Here is a 16,430-nt window from a genome sequence, read left to right on the forward strand (position 1 = left end):
ACAACCCTAGGACCACTAAACCTAGAGCTCTGACACCACTTTGTAACGCCCCAAGCCTTAGCAGTTGCCGATATTGTCCCCGCTTTAACCACCCAGGCCCAAGCCCACACGGGTACGGGGTTTTGTTCTTGGCGAAGGCACCACAAGCCCACCCAAAAGGCCTCGGTATGGGCGACGACACACGATTCGCCCGACCATCAGAGTACGCAGCGACACCGTGGACCCCCCACAACGATTTTGTCCTCACTTAGCCACCACTCAGCGTGGTGTGAGATTTTGTCTTGGCGAAGGCACCACGACCCTCCCAAGAGGCCTCGATACTTACTAAGCTTGAGCATACACATATAGCCCAGTCTCTGGACACTCTTGTGAGCAATGTGGGACTATTACAAAATTATAGTGAGGCAAACTTGAAAAAAAAAGAAATAAAATTGTTAAATCAAAATAATGAAATCATAATCTTTACGAATCAACTACTAAAGTAGGAGTATTAGATAATTATGGGAACCAAATTCTCCATAGTCCTTTCAACCACAAAAAAAAAAAAGAAAAATCTCGATAGTCCCCAAAATGAAGTTAACTCGAGAAAGAAAAAAGGGAAAAAACCATAAGACTTGGAAAGTCTATGGTGGGAAGATCACTAGTGTAATGGTGAAGAAAGTTCCTTCCTCAAGATAAAAAAACAGAGTGAGCGTAATGTGCACCCAATGCACCGTAGCAGTTGGAAGCGTCTAAAAATCAACAACAACCCCTTTTTTTGCTGCTTACTCAACAATTCTCTCTCTCTCCCTCTCTCTCCCTCTCTCTCTCTCTCTAAACTAGACAGTATGTTTGTAGGACTACTATGTCCGAGCTCTCAAATATATATGCATTCATAAGAAAGAAGAAGAAGAAGAGTTCTTCTCTCTCTCTCTCTCTTACCGGAAGAGAATTTAGTTGGAGTAAATAAATTTTGAAGAAATGCGGGCGCTTCTTCAAGCTGGATTTGTGATTTTGATAACTGCTGTTTTATTCCCGTCGGACTATGTAAACTGTGGGTTTCCATTAACTCTGAATGTTGAAAGACTTGTTCCACTGAATCAAAAAGTCGAATTGAATGAGTTAAAGAAGAGGGATTTAGCAAGACACCGTCGAATTTTACAGACTTCAATTGGTGTTGTTGATTTTCCTGTTCAAGGTTCTTCTGATCCTTACACTGTTGGGTAATTTCTTCATTTTCTTTAACCTAGTCTGTAGTATTTTTGAAACTATAAAATTAGGGTTTCTTGATTTGTTCTATAATCTCTTCTTTTTGTGCGTTATTCAATTAAGGGTTTTGAATTTTTGTGTCTAATTTGTTATAAAGTTTGTTCCTTTTTGGCATTTAACTTCTTATTGTTTAAATGTTCTTGTGATAGGCTTTACTTTACAACACTGAAATTGGGCACTCCTCCAAAAGAATTCACTGTACAAATTGATACTGGAAGTGATATTTTATGGGTTAATTGCAATTCTTGTTCTGGTTGCCCCCAAACCAGTGGACTTGGGGTAATTTTTCATCTCTTTTAGTTTTCCCATATTATGCCTAATTGTCTCCTTCCAAAGTTTAGAGATTAAGAATCCAAGTCTTTTTGGTTCACAGATAAAGCTTGATTTCTTTGATCCCAGCAGCTCTTCTTCAGCTTCTCAAATTTCGTGTTCGGACAATGTATGTGCTTCGGTTATTCGAACTGCTGAAGGTATTTGCTCTCAGAATTCTCAGTGCAGTTATTCATTTCAGTATGGAGATGGGAGTGGCACGTCGGGTTATTATATGGCAGACGTGTTGTATTTTGATACGGTTACTGGGGATTCCTTGATAGCTAATGCTTCAGCTCCTGTTGTTTTCGGGTGCGTTAACTTTTACATTCCTTGAATGAGTTTTTTTTTCTTAATGCTATTTGCTTCTTGAAATCAATGGGGATTATTGGGTTGTGTTTGTTGTTGAGAATAGATGCAGCAACTATCAGTCAGGGGACTTAACCAAACCAGATCGAGCAGTTGATGGGATATTTGGGTTTGGACAAAATAGTATATCCGTCATCTCGCAACTGTCTTCACGAGGAATTACGCCAAGAGTATTTTCTCATTGCTTGAAAGGAGGCGAGAAGGGTGGGGGTATATTTGTTCTCGGTGAAATTGTGGAACCGGGTATCGTTTATAGTCCGCTTGTTCCATCCCAGTAAATCTCTTCTGAACCTTCAAGTAAACTTATAAACAAAAAATTGCATTTTGTTGCTCTTTTTATTTTCTCATACATTCCATTTTCACGAGTTTCAGGACTTGTTAACTTTTTATTTGTTGAATTCGAGGCTTTAATATTTTACCACATCTCCATCTATTTCAACACAATGTTATCTTATGTGCCTTCTAAGTTTTAAAATATCATTCTATCTTAGCTTTTACCCCACACACATCAATATAAATTTGAGAAAGAACTTCAAAGTAAGTTCTAAGAAAGTTCAAAAAATTTGCTGTCTTTGATCCATATTAGCAACGCTACTGTGCAGTACTTAAACTCCATTTGCCTTCAATAAGACGGCTCACCTGAAATAACCACATGACCAAGAAACTTCAAATGAATAGATATAATTGTGAAATTAGTTCCTTGATTTGACGTTGATGCTTGAACTACATGTTAATGGGTTACATGGACGTGCATGTTTCTTGTATTTCCTCAAAACTAAAAATTTAAGCTTGTATACCCATGCGTTCACCCTGAGCCACTTTGTCTGTTTTACTGTTTAGCTACTTGTGTTAAACAATTATAAGCTTAGTTATTATGAATTTGATGTAGATCAGTGTTGATATTTCTAGCAATATTTATAATTGGGCTTTAACTAAAAACAATATGAAATAGTAATGCTATTTTAACTTACAGTGTTTTGATTCCTCAGACCTCATTATAATTTGAATCTGCAAAGTATTTCCATCAACGGGCAACCAGTATCTATTGATCCACAAGTATTTGAAACATCAAGCAGTCAAGGAACCATAGTGGACTCTGGAACAACATTAGCATACCTTGCAGAAGAAGCTTACGATCCTTTTGTGAATTCTGTAAGTAATCACTATATATCGAAGTTGAATCCATCATATTGATGAATATAAATTGAAGCCTATTATTTTTATCTTTGTTTTCTCTCTAGCTAATTGGAGCTGTTTCGCAATCGGTGCAAACATTTTCTAACAAAGGAAACCAGTGTTTTGCAGTCCCCAACAGGTATAATTTTCAGAACCATGATTTGAGTTATTGTCTTACAACGACTTTTAAGTCAAATTATCTAACAATTGCTGTGTGTTTTTTTGTTCAGTGTCAGTGACTTGTTTCCTCCAGTAACTTTAAACTTTGCGGGTGGTGCACGTATGGTTTTAAAACCCGAGGACTACCTTTTACAGCAGGGTTATGCTGTGAGTTGTTCACCTATGATTTCTAATACTTGGAAGAAAATGCTAATATTTTATTGGGGTCGGTCATGAGTGGATGTATTCTGAATGTTCCCTTTAACTAAATGCGCGGAAAATATTGTTGCAGAATGGTGCTGCAATATGGTGCATTGGCTTTCAGAAAGTTTCAGGTCAAGGAACAACAATTCTAGGAGGTATTGCATCCGACCTGCTGCTTTTTCTTTCTTTTTGTTCTGGTCTCAAGAAACATTGTTTTATGGTTTGGGAAAATTTGGACTTCGCCAACATTGAGTTTGAACGGACAAACCCTGAAACTCTTACTCATACAATGTGGATGGCTGCTGAAAACCTTCTTTATGTTGCCAACTAGGAAACAACTTTGAGTTTTGAAAAGAAACCGAGAATTGAGTCATATAAACTAGTGCAAAATCCAACTTAGCAAAAAGCAATTTTGCTTATAATTGCACGAGTTTTATTTTTCTTAACACTATATATTCGTCTCTCAACAAAAAAAGCACTACATATTCGTCCATTGTTTTCAACATTGCCAATGCAGACCAACATTTAATGATCCAAAATTTAGAATTGTTGATCTTCTGCGAGGATAGTCTATATGATGAAGACATCGCCCTCACAGAAGTTGATCCTTTTAATCTGATCCACAAGACTCCTGAATGTGTAAGAAATATGTAAGGTTTTAAAACGAAGAAATGCATCTTCGAGTGGACATATTCTGCATAAAATCCTTCTTGGTGTTAACAAGTTGAGTGAGAATTCTCTGATCTGGTTTCCTTTTTGCAGACCTTGTTCTAAAAGACAAGATCATTGTTTATGATCTAGCTAATCAAAGAATAGGATGGGCTGATTATGACTGTAAGTTTCTATATTCAGAATTAAAATCACGACGAGATATCGCATAAATGAAAGATTTTCTATTCAACAAAGCTCACCAAGTACTTGTTCTTGAAATTTATCCCAGGTTCAATGTCTGTGAATGTCTCCTTATCTTCTGGTAATGAGAAAATTAACACGGGAACACTAGCGAGCAGCTCATCGAGGAACTCTCTCTACCACTTCATACCAGTTGCCACGGTTATTATGTACATCTCCATTTTCGTACAATTCTTATTTTTTGCAACTTAAGATGTAATCACATGTTTTGAGCATCCCATTCTTTATTGGATGTATATAGTAAAGAGGGAGGGTTCTGTTTTTCTCTTTTTATATTGTAAATTGTTTCTTATGTTGTATATAGTAAAAGTCAGTAAATATAAGGTTTTAGGTTAAAACAAGCTTCCAAGGCCGGACTACCATTCACATTATAAAAGTTCAACACATACAGGACCATTTTACTATATCTTGTGGAAATCTATGTTTCATTAGTTATTTAAATCCGATGAGTGCTCGAAATGTAATCTTTTTTCTCCACTTAATTGTGGACAAATCATGAAAGCTTATCTCCTCTTTAGTGTTTCTAATCTTTTGCTTCATTATTTATATGGACCTTGGGAGTTGGTCTCAAACCCAATTTATTAACCCTTAACTAATCATGTTTCTTTTTATAAGAATAGCATTTTTGTCACTATCGTAATCATAGTAAGAGAGACACAATATCCTTTCTTTTTGGACTCAACCAACTCTTGGTTGAGGGAAGAATTTTATGTTGGGTGGTCTTGAGCCTCTTTCGTCCAAACTATCTCTAGAGGTGAAGTTTTCTTTCTCGTAAAAGTATTCAACACACTTTTCTTTCGTGAGATATTAATGATAGGACTTGGGCCAAACGGGAGATTGGTATTATCTTCCGGAGGAATGATATTGACTTAAAATCTTATTCGGAGTTTGACTAAGTCGTCTTCTTGATCAAATACGTTTTTGTTAAGTTAAATGACTTACCACTAAAAGTATCTATAATATACTCCTAAAATCCAACAAAAAGGAAGTAAATAGAACAATTCCTAAAATTTTTTTGAGATTAAAACAATACATAATGCTTTCCCCATTTTACAAGAACACTTATAATGGTTGGTCCATTTCAAAAAGTTGCCTTTTCTAATCAAGGTAAGATAAGTCAACAAGTTCTTAAGAGGTTTCCATTTTTCTATCACTTTCATATATGGATGTCTATTTCTTGGGAAACCTTTATGCTTCCTCTTCACAAAAAGGGTATCTGATCCTTCAAACTTTTGTTTATTTTCTTTTGACCCCACTTCACTCTATAGAATCACTTCTCTTAAACTACTTGACCAACTCCACTCTAACCAACACTCTCAAATTTATAATTCATACTTAGGTACAATTAATAACCAAGACTTAACTTACAATACATAATAGCTTGGCAACCCTAACCATTAAATAACTGTTACATAACTTCAATGTCTACTTCACTAGAATCCTGTTTTTGATCAAGTATGGCTAGAATACATTGCAGTTCTTCAACTACATCTTTCATGGTGGGTCTCTCTCCTTTCTTTTCTCTTAGGCAAGCGAGTGCGAGCTCAGCGAAGAGCTTTATACTTGTTAGGGTAGAGGTCGAAGGCTCAATATCGAGTAATTGATGTTCAATAACTTCCATTAGTGCGCCATTATTGACTACACGGTTTACATAGACGGCAAGATTCACATCGTCTTGATCTCTTGAGAAGTCGATAGCTTTCTGAGAAGTGAGGAGTTCAAGCAACACAACCCCGTAACTATAAACGTCACTTTTATCGGTTAATTGGTAGTTTCTATAGTATTCGGGATCGAGATAACCTAATGTTCCTTGTGCACAAGTTGAGACATGGCTTAAACCTGGCAGAGCAAATCTTGACAGGCCAAAATCAGCAACCTTGGCATTTAGATCTTCATCTAATAGGATATTGGTTGATTTAACATCTCTATGATAAATGGGTGTATAAGCAGAGGAGTGCAAGTAAGCTAAAGCTTCTGCAGTTTGTAAAGCTATTTTCAGCCTTGTTTTCCAATTTAAAAATGCAGAAAACTTACCTCGGAGATGATCATGGAGTGTCCCATTCGGTATATACTCGTAGATCATTAATGGTTGTTCTGCTTCAATGCAACAACCCAAAAGTCTAACAAGATTCTTATGGTTGACTTGAGAGAGAATTCCGACTTCGTTTAGTACTTGATTTGTGCTCTTGATGTTGCCTACTTTAGCAGACTTAACAGCAACCACAGTTCCATCTTGAAGCTCCCCTTTATAAACCTCTCCAAAACCACCAATCCCTAAGATTCTGTCCTTTGAAAACCCACAAGTTGCTTTCTTGACCTCTTTGAGACTAAACATTTTTGAGGACTTTCCGCCAATACTTGCTTTCAACATATCTTCTCTTTCTTTGGCAAGCTTTGTCTGATCAGCAATTCGTCTCGAGTTTCTTAATCTTATGACACTTAAAGCTATGGAAAGAAGTAGGAAAGAGAATACTCCGATCCCGATTTCTAGAATTGTCCTTCTTTTGGAGTGGTTAAACTTTCTTGAACAAGACCCAAGAACATGATCCCAGTAATACCCTTTTATGCAAAGACAGCGAGAAACGCCAAGACTAGTCGAATTCGAACATGTAGAAGTTGTCGAACAATCATGTTGGGTTCTACAAAGAGGTTCAGCTGGTTGAGCCCATTGGATTTCTAACCCTTCTTCCCATTCACTTGCTGGTTTTTCAGTGTCAAGGTGTAGAATACTTCTAAAGGCTCTACAACCTGAAGTATGTAGCCGTATCTTATAAGCCGAAGGCATACCACCTGCTACAAACGTGCAACACGGGGCAAACCCTTCAGTGCATTGATGGGCCCGATTTGGATCGATATGTTGAGAGCGATCCAAGTACTGATGGCAAAGACTAGAACTGCTACAATTCAGAGGAGATACAAGTAGGCGGGGTGAGCAGTTGAAGAAGAAGATAGTGTTCGATGTTGTTATATTGAATGGAAGTGTTTGGTTCAACCAAACACCTTCACTTAACTCCATGTCTTGTGTGATACATTTCCCAGGCACCCACGGTGATGGTTGAACCACGAAACGCTGAGAGGAAGCTTGTATATTGAGAACAAGATAAGAACTTCCATTGAGTGTGTCAAAGAACAGCTTCTCCATTTGAGGATCACATCGAAGGGAGTAGTCTGGGTTGCCACAGTTTGGATTAGTGCTTAAAGGGTATGGAATTTGAATGGAACCACAATCAGGACATGTAGTAAAGGAAGAAGATAGAGGAACAAAGCATAGAATGAAGAAATATGCATGGAGAAATGATGGTGTTAAGTTTGGAATACTTCTCTCCATCTTTGCAAGGGCTAAGAAAGAGAATTGGAAGTTCATTATAGGTATAGAGATAGAGAGAGAATTGGAAATAAAAGCTCATGAAAGAAGAACAAAGTGAATAGCTTTTAACATTTGAGGAAAAGGGAATCAAAACAGATATTTTTTGGTGAAAGCTTGGCATTTCATAGGACCCTTGGATTCCAAAGGTTTCTTCAAAAAGTTATGCAAAATGGGTATAAAACATCATCTCATATATGAAAGTAATATGTCAAAAAGAAAACCCTTAATTAGAGATAACTATCCACTAAGTAATGGAAAATTCTAGTCTTTTTGGTCATTAATGTTTTTTTCTCTTTTAACTTCGAAATATTCGTAGTTCGAGAGCTACATCTATATTTTACGCATAGCTTTAATGTCAAAGTGGGGAAGAATAATGTTATCTAGACTAAGATTACATGATCGATATCTCAATCCCCCGATATAAAGTTCAGGAAAGTAAGAGAATAAAATGAAAACCAAGGAACTCTAAGCATACTCGAACAGTCGTGTTCCTGCTTAACAGTAATACACATATTCATCATTACGACGTTTAAAATCTATCAAAATGTCGATCATAGCAACGAGTGTATAACTCTTAAAACAGCAAATAAACCCCATGATCGATACTCTAATAGTGGTATGTTGCATATTTTTGTTTACTCATTTGTTTAGTTTCATCAAGTTCCAATCCGAAATAGACGATCATGGTAGAAGTGACGAGTCAAGGTAACTAGAAGACTAGAATCCTGAATGGGATAGTCACCAGATCAAATGAATTTTACATGTGACTATGTTAGAAATATTCTCGTTTCGACTTTAACAAAAGCAAGGTTAGTGGGTTGAATGGAATATTCAAGGCCTGGTGCATCTTTCTTTATGTAAAAGAGATGGGAATTTAGTAGTCTGTTCAGACAAGCATCTCAAATGTCATTAACCATGTCTAGGATTCGCCTTGTTCTGATGCTCAGAGATATGGTCACCGTTAGACACAAATTTGATCTTAAACCTTACGGATGTTTGTGTAAATTCAGATCCTAGGGACATGGTGTTAATTGAAAAGCGACTGAACTAAGTAAAGAAAAGATACGAATAAATCGAAGAACAAACCAATTTATTTACTTCAGATTGTATGCATTTTACAAAAGAGAAGCTCGATTAGACATTCACCATTCAAGCTAAAATTGAAGAATCGAATAGGAAAATGAAGAAGTTGTAGTACAAATGATAAAATGACAGGTAGCTGAGTCACGGCAATAGACTAGATAGATGAGAAAGAGACTGAGGTTGTCTTGTTTGCATACCACTGTTACTGGCGACTACAAGTATCTGATCAGTAGCCAAGCTACAACGGCCAAAATGACGATCCCAAGGACTGCAAGTATCAAGCACATGATGGAGCAACCACCCTTTGTACGTTTATTTAAAAAAGCCAATCTCCTCTGCACCCTCTGTATCGACAAAGAAAAAAGATTGATAAATGTTATGACCGACATCATGTTACACAGTAATATTCATAGTTGTGACAAGGTATTTAGTAAGTCGGAGACTGTATGCTAACCGGAATACACACACGTATATATATATATATATATATAGAGAGAGAGAGAGAGATCAACCTGTAGTCTAGAGTTCGTCAACTCGACATGTTCGTCCAAGTTATCCTGCATTTTGATGAGTGAGGAAGTCAGACAGTTTGTAGTTTTTGCTCAAGGAAAAAAGCAGAGACAAATCAACTAAAACCATACAATTAGCCTAGTATGCAGAGTGAGTTCCTCGTTAACTGCCAAAGCAATATGTTTCGTACTATGTACTGTCTCCTCCAGCTGATCAAGGCCCTCATCTTGTTCTGCCAATTCAAACCACATATGAACCCCGTCAGAGAAAACTACAATTTCAAAGATAAATAAGTAAAACTTCGAGACCAAGTCACATTGCCTTTCATAATTTGCCTTTGCAGACCAACAAGACCACGATTATCCAACCCTGTTGTTCTGCTCATGGCATCTGGTTTATTATCTTGTCCAAGCAAGCTGTCCCTGTTAGCATAGTTTGACATATTCAACGTGGAGGCCATCTGGTTGGCTTTCGATCTCAAAGTTGCAAGCATATCTTGCCGTTTCTGCATTTCCTTGCCTTTTCTGTGCATTTAACCAAAAAACATCAACCATAAGCTCCAAGGAAAAAAAATGGCGTAGTAAACAATATAATGTTCCTCCTCAACTTTTCATATATTAGGTAAGAATGAAAAGAGAAGTGTAAACATATCTTACGAAAGCACCATTAAGTTCTAAGGAATCATGAATATGTTTAACCATTAATTGCTAGAATAAGATATTTCATGGTGACAAACTTCCAGATATAAACATTCATAATAGCAAAATAAGAACAACATAGTTTAATGCTTTTTGAAGAGCGAACTCCTCGGTGAAGAATTTGCTATTTATAACGCTTCACTAACAAAAAATAAAACAACAAAACATGCAAATAATAATTGAGAGAATGTAAACAATGCTTGACAAGTAAGTAAGAAGATATTCAGAACAGAAATTAAAACTATATAAAATTGGAAACTTACTAAGAAAACGTACGCATGGATAAATTATTAAACACATAAAGGGATCCAGCAGCAAACATACATGGGTTGTTTACTAGGAAGCTTTGACAACTGAGACTGCAAGCTATCAAGTCTTGTCCGGAGTATGGTAAGTTTCCTCCGAATCGCAGACAAGTAACGTTGAGTATCTGGTCCTGAAGGAGGCAAAGAACCACTTTCAGAAATCATGGCACTAACATCATCAGAAAGTTTAGACGCTTCATTGAATTCTCTCATCCATAGATCTGAAGAAGAAGCCATTGCACCTGAAATATAACATAAATTCATTCATTCAAGTGGATATCATGTCAAATAATGCAACAATAAAGTTCAACCAACAATATATAGAAAAGTGTTTCGGCATGGTGAAGTAGTTTACAAAAATAGGGAGAAACAAGAAGTCAACTGCCGCTTTTACCAGACTCTGACATTACCATAAGAATGGAGTTACCATCTCCATCAAGTTGATGACTAACTGACATTCTAAGAAGTTCATAAATGATACTCAGGGGGGAGAAGCATATCGTGGAGGATTCACATGAGCGAAGAAGGCCCATGTCATGTAACTTATGCACAAGAAGATCACACTATCGACCAAGATAATATTAGGTTACAAATATTCTTACCAGAATGAAGTTTGAGAGCTAATCCTACCATTGAAAACGATGCGTTAAGAACAACCACTACATTAATTCCATCTCTCCTAAATCTAGGGTGTGTAGACGTACAGGTGCCGAACCATTTCAAGTACTCACTATATTAAGCATTACGAACCAAAACTCAAGTATAAACGAGCAGAAAACAAAGGTAAACATCATAATTAACACTAATTCCTTAAAGGAGAAATTGAACTCTCTCAACAGTGATGAAGCATAATTTCAAAGACAACAAGTTATGGGTGTGTTTAAGGATTGAAAAAACACTTCAGATCAAATTTAACGAAAATCATTACAACAAATTGGGGGCAAGTTCTGTTCATTAACAAAAAAAGAATTGCTAATTTTGACTGTAATCAAATTATTTGGTCATAATTTCCCAAACTCTCACCATTTTGAGAACTGAATTATCAGATGCCAGCGTATCTAATCAAGTAATAGTAATTAGAAATGATCCAATTCCTCAATTATAATCATTCAAGAAATAATAAATAATCTAAACCCTAAAAAACCCAGCCCATAATTGACTGGTGGTTGTAACATATAAGATCAATCGATTTCGTAAGTAAATTATCCTCTAAACCACTAATATACAAACCCTAAATATGAAACTAACATCAAAGATAGCAAAGTATAAACTAAATTACAAACCCTAATACGTAAAGATAGAGAATTTGAAATTGAAAGTGAAATCAAAATTTGTTTACCGTTTTAGGTCAGGGTGCAATCGATTGATCGATTAACAGGAGGAACAGCTAGCTAAGGAATTGAATCAACTTAGAGAGAGAGAGAGAGAGAGAGAGAGAGAGAGAGAATTCCACATCAGAAAGTCAAAATAACGCGCTCGGCCCCATGATTTTGGCTTCGGCCATTTGTGAAAACAATGAACGGCCAAAGATTGAAGATGGCCATTGTGAGAGAAAAAATAATCTGACTAATGGTAGGCTGCCACGTCAACTTGTGGGCTGTGGTCGGATCAATTTTCGGGTTAAATAGCATTTCCTAAGGTTGAATCTGACTCGATATCCACCTTTTTTTTTTCTCTACACGACAACCGCCGACAAGAAAACGAAAAATCTGAACGGCTGTCTTTCTCCCTCTAACCTCCGGCGAGTAGCAACTTTCTCTCTCTACTGCCTAACAATGGAGGTTCTTCCATCCTTAAACCCCACACGAATCCCCAAAATACGTTCAAAAACTTCCATTTTTGCAAGAGAAAAAACAACTGAGATTTCACAGAATCACAAACCATTTCAAACTTGTCTTAAAAGGGTTTCTCACGAATCATTACAATACGAAAGTGGTTACCTTGGTGCCGTACCGAAGAACAATTCGTCGTCTTCCGATCAGGAAAATAGATATGGAGGTCCAGGTGCTATGGCTGATTTGACTAGTATACTTACTTCTAAGGTTTATGATGTCGCTATTGAATCTCCATTACAGTACGCGCCCAAGTTATCTGAGAGGATTGGAGTTCATGTTTGGCTCAAAAGAGAAGATCTTCAACCTGTAATTTCATTCTTCTTCTTTTTTTTATGTTAATGCATTTTAGATTCGTGTTCATGTGGGTTTATGAAATTGGGGATAGTATGTTTTCTCTTTAAGCTTACATTGTGATGGATGAAATTTTCTGAAGTTGGCTTCTTGTTTGATATTCAATCTTGTCTTGCTTCTAGATTTGAGTTTTTGAGTAATGAGGTACGTGAATAACGCGAAATATGTAAATAGTCATCACAATGGTGGGTTTGATTCGTTACTTTCAGAGTAAAAATTCTTTAATTTGATATTCAATCTTGTGTTGAAAGTTGAAATTGATGATCGGAGTGTAAATTTGTATGAACTAGGTTGCAAATGATGATTTTGATTGTTGTCATACAGGTGTTTTCGTTTAAGTTGCGAGGAGCTTATAACATGATGGCAAAACTTTCGAGGGAGCAATTGGATAAAGGGGTGATTTGCTCATCTGCTGGAAACCATGCTCAAGGAGTCGCTTTGGCTGCCAAGAAACTACATTGTGATGCTGTGATTGTTATGCCTGTTACGACCCCAGAAATCAAGGTCGGTGTGTTTCATAGAATGAATCCAGAGCTTTTGCTTTTGTTCATTTGGCGATCTTGTCTAAAATTCGTAATTTGTGCAGTGGAAATCTGTGGAGAGATTAGGTGCAACAGTTGTCCTGTTTGGCGATTCCTATGACGAAGCACAAGGGCGTGCAAAACAGAGGGGTGAAGATGAAGGACGGACATTCATACCTCCTTTTGATCATCCTGACATCATTATGGGGCAGGGAACTGTTGGTATGGAGATTATTCGTCAAGCACAAGGTCCAATACATGCAATTTTCGTTCCTGTGGGTGGCGGTGGATTAATTGCTGGAATTGCTGCTTTTGTAAAGCGAGTTTCTCCGGAGGTTTTGACTTTCAAGAGAAATTCTTTATTTTGATGTTGATCATGCAGCGGATGCGAACGCAATTATACATAATACGTATTGTATTCATTCAGATAAAGATCATTGGGGTCGAACCTGCTGATGCAAATGCAATGGCGTTATCATTAGATCATGGACAGAGGATCATGCTGGAGCAGGTGGGAGGTTTTGCAGATGGGGTAGCTGTGAAAACGGTTGGAGAAGAAACTTTCCGCATGTGTAAGGAGTTGGTAGATGGAGTAGTTCTTGTCAGCCGTGATGCTATATGTGCATCAATTAAGGTGAGATAAAAAAAATGCTCGTGTAAGCTATGTTTCTGTGGTGTATCATAACTTACTTTAGCTTCACTTAAAACTTCATGCCAAAACTAAACATTTGTACATAATCAGATCAAGGGGAATATATTAATTGAAATAATCGCAAGTTGATGTTCTCATGCATTGAAACTAAAACAAGATTCATGTATAATACAATATATTTGATTCCAAAAAACCCGAACGGACACTGCAAAGAAATGATTTAATCAACTGTTGCCAATTACATGATGAAGTTCAAATTTAAATGCGAAATGATGTTTCTGAGAAGATGCTCATTGTATCTCGAGATGAAACATCTGAAACTGTGGACATTGACTTTTCCATTGTGAAATCTCTTCATTGATTTGCACTGCTTCCTCAATCAATTTAAGGATGATTTACTTGCTGGATAACATGCAGGCATTTTAGCATTAAGAAAGATGTAATTTCACTCCAATGCAGTACTTTGGTGCATTGTACAGAAATAACAGGATGTTCTGATAATAGTTCATTGAAGTTGTATAAGTTGTGTCAGATGGAAACTCTATGATAGTTTAGTGGACGTCCTTCCTCATCATGTTAATTTTCATTTTGAAGAAAAACCTTTTCTAGTTTTTCTTCGCAATATATTATTCACTACTATATCCCTCTTCAGGTTTACCATAGATAATAAGGGTGTCAAATCTTAACGTGAGCATGAGTAGGGTGTGAGTCAAAGATTATTACTGTTCCTTACTGAAGCATTTCATTTTTCTCTGTCACTACCTTTGTAGAATATGTTTGAGGAGAAAAGAAATATTCTGGAACCAGCAGGTGCTCTTGCCCTTGCTGGAGCAGAGGCATACTGCAAGTATTATGGCCTCAAGGGCGAAAGTGTTGTAGCAATAACTAGTGGGGCGAACATGAACTTTGATAGACTGAGATTGGTAACTGAACTTGCTGATGTTGGTAGGAAACGGGAAGCGGTTCTTGCAACATTTATGACGGAAGAAGTGGGAAGCTTTAAACTATTCTGTGAAATGGTATAAAACAAGTTCCAACTGTCATTTTCCCAAGTTACTTCGATCTTGTTTCTTGAGTAAATGACCTCGTGATTTGTCTTGGTATTGGCAGGTTGGAGCAATGAATATTACAGAATTTAAATACAGATATGACGCTAGTAAAGAAAGAGCTCTCGTCCTCTACAGGCAAGTTCAATATCCACTATAAGGGAGTCTTTAGTTTTTTCTTTTAATATAATGGAAAATCTACACATGTTTGTCAAAATGATTTCCAGTTCTTTTTCACATGCAATCTTGTAACATCACTAAACAATCGACCTACCATATAAATGTTGAGAAAATGAAGAAACCACCTGGTTCTAACTGAATTCTATTCCAATCGTGTCTGTTTTTAGTGTTGGCCTTCATACAGATGGTGAGCTCAAAGCAATGATGGGAAGGATGGAACGTTCACAACTTGAAACTATTGATCTCACAAATAATGATTTAGTTAAAGATCATCTGAGGCATCTGGTAAGCATTGTTACCAACTTAACTTGTCCAGTTTACATGCTTGTGAAGCTTAATCTTCAGTTATCTTCTTATTTTGTAAACCTTTTACCCGGTAAGTTTGACAACAGTGGAGATCTTTGGAATCATAAACAAAAGTGGTCCATCTAACTGACTGTAGTTTGTTATATTATAAACTCAATCAAGATAAGCTGGTACATCTAATGAAATATTGATCTAGTGAACATTGTAAGGTATGGTATGGGATTTTAAGCCGTGAATCCAGAAACCCCAATCTGTGTGACCGGAACCATCACTGGCCACTGGCGCCCGAAGCTCGATCTGGTCAGTACCCTCCCATATACACCATTTAAATGCGCTAGCTCGGGTTTTAATGTTCACCATAGCACATGACCCAGAAGGCCTACCCAGTGAAGCCCGTTTAGCCCGCTTATACGGCCAGAACTCCTGTATACGTATTCTGAAGGAGATAGGTTATGTTATGTTGACCAGTGTATTTTACTATTTTGTACCTTTTGCTGGTTAGTGCCCATTGTTTTTTTATCTCGAGTTTGCGGTCTGATTTCCACTTTTTGTTTTGGATTTCTTCCAGATGGGAGGTCGGTCTAATGTTCAAGATGAGCTACTCTGCCGGTTTGTGTTCCCTGAGAGGCCAGGTGCTCTGATGAAATTTTTAAATGCCTTCAGTCCACGTTGGAACATTAGTTTGTTTCATTATCGGACCCAGGTATGTAATCAAATATCTTAGCTCATCATGAGTATAATTTGCATTTCTCGTTCTCCTTGTCCTTTACTCCATTGTTGACCTTTCTATTGATCTTTTATTTTCTTAATAGGGCGAAACAGGTGCAAATGTGCTAGTAGGCATTCAAGTTGAACAAAAAGAGTTGGACGAGTTTCATGAGCGTGCCTACAAGCTTGGATATGAATACACTGAAGAGAAATGCAACGAAGCTTTCCGCCTTTTAATGCAGTAAGTTGAAGCTAGTGGATCGTTGGGATTTCTCATTTCCTCAGTCGGGTACTTGTTTGGTTGGACTATACAAATTACTTTCTGTTATTAAATTTCTTCTTCATTGAAGTCTGAATTTTGATATAGTTTTATTTCCCTATAAGGTAAATACAGAAAAAGATAGAAGAAGAAGAAATACGAAAAAAAAAACATTAATGTTATAGCGACTGTTACGTAGTTTGTTGTTTTTTGAAAGATCAAATGTTAAAGT

General features: G+C 37.0%; 4 protein-coding genes across 4 annotated transcripts; 2 read left to right on the plus strand and 2 right to left on the minus strand.

The window, feature by feature from the left end:
* The first annotated feature begins 639 nt into the window (after positions 1-639).
* Positions 640-4,718, plus strand: LOC147546466 (aspartic proteinase 36-like). Its single transcript, XM_086672924.1, has 10 exons — positions 640-1,202; positions 1,398-1,527; positions 1,622-1,869; positions 1,973-2,200; positions 2,916-3,078; positions 3,168-3,241; positions 3,333-3,429; positions 3,554-3,620; positions 4,228-4,299; positions 4,406-4,718. The coding sequence occupies exons 1-10, from the start codon at positions 961-963 to the stop codon at positions 4,567-4,569; spliced, it is 1,485 nt and encodes a 494-aa protein (XP_086529050.1). The 5' UTR covers positions 640-960; the 3' UTR covers positions 4,570-4,718.
* A 648-nt stretch (positions 4,719-5,366) lies between these two features.
* On the minus strand, positions 5,367-8,015 carry LOC147546467 (wall-associated receptor kinase-like 20). Its single transcript, XM_086672919.1, has one exon. The coding sequence runs from the start codon at positions 7,739-7,741 to the stop codon at positions 5,786-5,788; it is 1,956 nt and encodes a 651-aa protein (XP_086529045.1). The 5' UTR covers positions 7,742-8,015; the 3' UTR covers positions 5,367-5,785.
* Positions 8,016-8,813: 798 nt separating this feature from the next.
* On the minus strand, positions 8,814-12,037 carry LOC147546468 (syntaxin-52-like). Its single transcript, XM_086672927.1, has 6 exons — positions 11,680-12,037; positions 10,360-10,582; positions 9,659-9,861; positions 9,469-9,569; positions 9,340-9,384; positions 8,814-9,171 (listed from the first exon to the last, which is right to left on the minus strand). Exons 2-6 carry the CDS (start codon positions 10,575-10,577, stop codon positions 9,040-9,042), a joined length of 699 nt encoding a protein of 232 aa, XP_086529053.1. The 5' UTR covers positions 10,578-10,582; positions 11,680-12,037; the 3' UTR covers positions 8,814-9,039.
* On the plus strand, positions 12,000-16,380 carry LOC147546469 (threonine dehydratase 1 biosynthetic, chloroplastic-like). Its single transcript, XM_086672922.1, has 9 exons — positions 12,000-12,481; positions 12,851-13,030; positions 13,113-13,382; positions 13,475-13,681; positions 14,470-14,718; positions 14,810-14,883; positions 15,093-15,210; positions 15,800-15,934; positions 16,044-16,380. Exons 1-9 carry the CDS (start codon positions 12,116-12,118, stop codon positions 16,182-16,184), a joined length of 1,740 nt encoding a protein of 579 aa, XP_086529048.1. The 5' UTR covers positions 12,000-12,115; the 3' UTR covers positions 16,185-16,380.
* Positions 16,381-16,430: the final 50 nt, after the last annotated feature.

Source organism: Eschscholzia californica, unplaced genomic scaffold, assembly GCF_041429995.1.
Source record: "Eschscholzia californica isolate CP2 unplaced genomic scaffold, dmEscCali1.0.p SCAF_4, whole genome shotgun sequence".
In the NCBI taxonomy this organism is placed as follows: domain Eukaryota; kingdom Viridiplantae; phylum Streptophyta; class Magnoliopsida; order Ranunculales; family Papaveraceae; genus Eschscholzia; species Eschscholzia californica.

Excerpts from the sequence above, each read along its gene's own strand:
- LOC147546466 (XM_086672924.1), top strand. The coding sequence starts at position 961 with ATGCGGGCGCTTCTTCAAGCTGGATTTGTGATTTTGATAACTGCTGTT. Across the intron at positions 1,528-1,621 it reads CCCAAACCAGTGGACTTGGG|ATAAAGCTTGATTTCTTTGA; the intron begins GTAATTTTTCAT and ends TTTGGTTCACAG. Across the intron at positions 3,430-3,553 it reads TTTTACAGCAGGGTTATGCT|AATGGTGCTGCAATATGGTG; the intron begins GTGAGTTGTTCA and ends ATATTGTTGCAG.
- LOC147546467 (XM_086672919.1), bottom strand. The coding sequence starts at position 7,741 with ATGAACTTCCAATTCTCTTTCTTAGCCCTTGCAAAGATGGAGAGAAGT.
- LOC147546468 (XM_086672927.1), bottom strand. The coding sequence starts at position 10,577 with ATGGCTTCTTCTTCAGATCTATGGATGAGAGAATTCAATGAAGCGTCT. Across the intron at positions 9,570-9,658 it reads GCAAAGGCAAATTATGAAAG|AACAAGATGAGGGCCTTGAT; the intron begins GCAATGTGACTT and ends TTGAATTGGCAG. Across the intron at positions 9,385-9,468 it reads CTCTGCATACTAGGCTAATT|GATAACTTGGACGAACATGT; the intron begins GTATGGTTTTAG and ends ATCAAAATGCAG.
- LOC147546469 (XM_086672922.1), top strand. The coding sequence starts at position 12,116 with ATGGAGGTTCTTCCATCCTTAAACCCCACACGAATCCCCAAAATACGT. Across the intron at positions 14,884-15,092 it reads AGAGCTCTCGTCCTCTACAG|TGTTGGCCTTCATACAGATG; the intron begins GCAAGTTCAATA and ends GTCTGTTTTTAG. Across the intron at positions 15,211-15,799 it reads AAGATCATCTGAGGCATCTG|ATGGGAGGTCGGTCTAATGT; the intron begins GTAAGCATTGTT and ends GATTTCTTCCAG.